The 4,701-nt window shown below is 49.7% G+C and overlaps 1 protein-coding gene across 1 annotated transcript; it reads left to right on the plus strand.

The window, feature by feature from the left end:
* The first annotated feature begins 663 nt into the window (after positions 1-663).
* LOC138401757 (hydroxycarboxylic acid receptor 2-like) lies at positions 664-2,368 on the plus strand. Its single transcript, XM_069497313.1, is given in 2 exon segments — positions 664-1,754; positions 1,757-2,368. Coding segments are annotated over 2 exon segments (1,167 nt in total). The 5' UTR covers positions 664-668; the 3' UTR covers positions 1,838-2,368.
* Positions 2,369-4,701: the final 2,333 nt, after the last annotated feature.

Genomic DNA, 4,701 nt, shown 5'->3' on the forward strand with positions numbered 1-4,701 from the left:
TGAATTGCAGAGTTTTGCTTTGAAAAGGCAATCCATGTTTGCACATAGAAATGGCACAGGAAGAGTGCTCAGATTCAACCTGTGCTCATAACACAGGCAATTTACTGTCTTCGCAGCCTTTCCAAAAGAAATCATAGGCATGCTACTATTTAAGTTATATGCATGTTAATAGTTCATGCTCATTTGTAGGGTCGCTGGAACACCATGCTGTTTAACACACAAAGCTATTATTGTTATTGTTGTTGTTTTGCTAATTATGTAAATCAGGCAAATGACAGCGAATTAATTCTGCAATGTCAAGTACTCAATCAGCCTACAGGCACTACAGCCTTCCGATGCAAAATCTGCCACATTTCAGTAATTCGAAAATGACAAGTCAGCTTGCCTAAACTTATCCTTTGCATTTAGGAAATGTTGTGGGTTCCTGTCTGCCCAGGGGATTTCTATTACTTGTTTATGCAAACAGCAGTTGCATAAGAACCTTGCTGCCTTTTTTTTTTTTTTTTAAGCGATTTCATAGTTTCCTGGTAACCATTCAGTCATCTATTTCAACACCCTGACATGACATAAAAGCGAGCGCTGGGCCACACGTTCACCACACGGACACACACCTCTTCCCTTGAACGCTCGCTAGGTGAGGCGCTCCCTCGGACGACCCAGCCCCACTCATGAACGGGCGCCGCCAGCAGAGCCATTTTCTGGAAATAGACAAGAAGAACTGCTGTGTGTTCCGAGACGACTTCATTGCCCATGTGTTGCCGCCGGTCCTGGGGCTGGAGTTTGTGTTCGGGCTCCTGGGCAATGGCCTTGCCTTGTGGATTTTCTGCTTCCATCTCAAGTCCTGGAAATCCAGCCGGATTTTCCTGTTCAACCTGGCCGTGGCTGACTTTCTCCTGATTATTTGCCTGCCATTCCTGACGGACAACTATGTGAGGAAGTGGGACTGGAAGTTCGGGGACATCCCTTGCCGGCTGATGCTCTTCATGTTGGCCATGAACCGCCAGGGCAGCATCATCTTCCTCACGGTGGTGGCCGTGGACAGGTATTTCCGGGTGGTCCATCCCCACCATGCCCTGAACAAGATCTCCAACCGGACAGCGGCCATCATCTCTTGCCTCCTGTGGGGCATCACCATCGGCCTGACGGTCCACCTGCTGCGCAAACCCATGCTGATCCAGAACGGCCCCGCGAATCTGTGCAGCAGCTTCAGCATCTGCAACACCTTCCGGTGGCACGACGCCATGTTCCTGCTGGAGTTCTTCCTGCCGCTGGCCATCATCCTGTTCTGCTCGGCCAGGATCATCTGGAGCCTGCGGCAGAGGCAGATGGACAGGCATGCCAAGATCAAGAGAGCCATCAACTTCATCATGGTGGTGGCCATTGTCTTCATCATCTGCTTCCTTCCCAGCGTGGCCGTGCGGATCCGCATTTTCTGGCTGCTGCGCACCAAGGGGACACAGAACTGTGAGGTGTACAGCTCGGTGGACCTGGCGTTCTTCATCACCCTCAGCTTCACCTACATGAACAGCATGCTGGACCCCGTGGTGTACTATTTCTCCAGCCCGTCCTTTCCCAACTTCTTCTCCACTTTGATCAACCGCTGCCTCCGAAAGAAGCCATCAGGTGAGCCGGACAATAACCGGAGCACGAGCGTCGAGCTCACGGGGGACCCGAACCCTGTGAGAAACGTTCCGGATGCCTTAATGGCCGACCCCAGTGAGCCGTGCAGCCCCTCTTATCTGGGCCCAACCTCTCGGTAGATGACCACACCAAGAAGGGAGATTGTCACCAAGAACCAAGATCTCTGGAAAAACGGTTGGGCTGTCACACAGAGTGACATCATTGGACTTGGCCTAAGGTTCTCTGGAACTTCCAGATTCGGAGAAACAGTGTGTGGCAGAGTGGATGACTGGGTGCAAGCCGTGACCACAGAAATCTTAGGGGAGCAGAGAGCAAACCTTCTAGGTGTCTGAAACTTTTGCTAAATCTCTGACGCTCTTGGGATTGAAGATGAGCAAGTTGTCAGCACTTCTGTTGAGCAGAGCTGGAGCTGCAGAGCCGCCCGTCGGGACCTGTGCCTGGCTGGCCTCCTTCCTTCACCCGCCTGAGCCTTGGACGGCTCTCGGCTCCTGGGGCGCTGTCTAGCCTGTCTGTGGGCTCCAGCCGGAATTGGGAGAGCTGAGATGGGAGGGGAGTTACGCAGCTCCTGGAGGGAGCCCAGGCATCATCAAACAAGCCCCTGGGTCACCTGAGATCCGGGGACCAATTCATCTTTCAGCCAAGCTTTAGCAGAAATGGATTTGGCGAAGAGATTCTTAAGCTTTGGTTAATGCCTGAGCTTCCAGGGGTGGTAAATTAGCCCTGGGAGGGACTGAGCTGAGCAGTGTTACTAAGGGAAAGAAAATGATATTGGTGCTACTACCAGCAACTAATCCATTTCTCTCTTGTTTACACTAATTTTAAGGTTGAGCAGTTAAAAAGGCTTTGGGGAAGAAAGTTGCTTCCCACCTCTGTTTGCTTTTACCATCAAAGGGGATGTGTGCTGCCACCCCACCAGTTACAGGAGGAAGAGTCCTCCTGGTTCATTTGCTCGTGTTTCTGTACTTATGTAATAAATCTACTATTTCAATAAATTTTGAATTTTGACACAGTCTGGTGTCGCATATGTCTGGGTTATGGTTCACAGAAATGGACTTCTTACTTAACAGAGACCTTTCTGGGTTGTTAACTATGTCCTGGTGGAAAAATTCTGTACACGGCAAAGGAAGAAAAGGACGCAGACGCTGAGCTACATCGTGTCATTTAACTAAAAATTATATACGTGTCAAGACAAGGTTGGAAAAGGGCTGGGAATATATAAAAACAATTTAATTGGTAAGAGTCATACAGATAAGATTGCAAGAGCACTTAGCATTTTATTTATAGTGCGGTGAACATGGCTGTTAATATTTGTGTATTAAAAAAGGAATTGAGCCCAACTAAGATTTTTCTGTAGGAGGGGGAAGAAAGCACTTCCTATGGAATGGTTTCACTTCCCAGTTCTGAGATGGAAAGGAGATGTACTGGTTTGAGTCTGTGATCGGTCCAAGTTTCTGTTACGCTTTCGTTTCCATCTGTCACTCCTTGATTCTTTAGCAAGACGAGGCATGTTTCAACCTCCTGACGAGGACACAGATAAGAATTTAGACTCGGGCTCCCAGCCTTGAGTGAACAGCAATGAATGAGGAAAGGTAGACGTTCCTGAATTTCTTCCATGTTTTCAGAGCAGTTCTCTTGTCCGTATCACCAAGCAGCTCCTGCGGGTAGAAAGTCCAAAGCGGGGATCACCTCCTTCGAGAGGAAGAGACGGCAGAGATGAGCTCAGAGGAAAGAAGGGATTCCCCAGCCCCAGATGCATGAGTCAGTGGGGGGCCGGGCTGGGAAACTCCGATTCCTTCAGAGGACAAGGCGGTTTGCAGCATTGCGAACTCACCGCCTCACATTTGCTCATTGATTCAGGCATTTCCATCAGTTCTTATGTATTAGGCACCAACTGTGTGCCAGGCTCTGTTCTGCGTGGTGGATTAGAGCAAAGAACAAGGCAGTAGAAGTCCTCTTCTCATCAGAGTCACATTGAAGTGGGGAAGGGACAGGAATGCAGTGAACAAATGACTGGAAGGGACTTTGGTGTACTTATGGCTATTGTGAAGACACCATGGCAGGGTGATGGGTATAAAGTGACCAGGGCTGGGGGCGCTGGGAGACCTTCACTGAGCCAAGAACAATGGGACAGAGCAAACAATGCAAACAGCTGGGGGAAGGACACACTCCGGGCAGAGGGAAAAGTGAGTGCAAAGGCCCTGGGGTGAGAGTTAGTTTGGTGTGCGTGTTACTTTCCCGTGGCTGCCTTAACACAGTATCACAAACTGAGTGACTTAAAGCAAGACACATTTATCCTCTCCCAGATCTGGAAGCTAGAAGTCCAAACTCGAGGTGTTGGCAGGGTCAGTTCTCTCTCGGGGCTGCGAGGGAGTCTGCTTCATGCTTCACTCCTGGCTTCTGGTGGCTGCTGGCAACCCTGGGTGCTCCTTGGCTTGTAGACACATCGCTCCAGTCTCTTCCTCTGTCCTCACGTGGCCTTGTCCTCTGTGTCTCTCTGTGTCCCCTCCTCCTCTGAGAAGGACACCTGTCATTGGATATAGGGCCCACCCTAATCCAGGTTGACCTCTTCTTGAGATCTGCACCTTAATGACACCTGCAAAGACCCTTATTCCAAATAAGGTCACATTCTAAGATTTGGGATGGACGTAATTTGGGGGAGCAACAGTTCAACCCACTATAATAAGGAACAGAGAACAGGCCAGTGTGGCCAGGACCCAGCAATTCGAGGTTACAGTGAGCTATGATCGTGCCACTGCACTCCAGACTGGGTGGCAGAGCAAGACCCTGTCTCTAAATAAAGAAATACATACAAAAATTTTTAAAATAGGAGCAAGTAAGGCAGGCAGTACTGGACCAAACCAACAGTGATGGCCAGGTCTCATGTTATGGCATCGTGCATGAGAGAGAGACAGAGAATACATGCGTGTATGTGCCTGTCTATGTGCCTGTGTGTTGCAAAGGGCAGGTATGATCACAGATGCGTCTTTTTCCCGTTGCTGCCTCTAACCCTGCCTTGCAGCCGCCTCCTTTATTTTGGGGGGTGCCACTTCATAGGGTCAT

The sequence above is a fragment of the Eulemur rufifrons genome, chromosome 21, assembly GCF_041146395.1.
Source record: "Eulemur rufifrons isolate Redbay chromosome 21, OSU_ERuf_1, whole genome shotgun sequence".
Classification (NCBI taxonomy): Eukaryota; Metazoa; Chordata; class Mammalia; order Primates; family Lemuridae; genus Eulemur; species Eulemur rufifrons.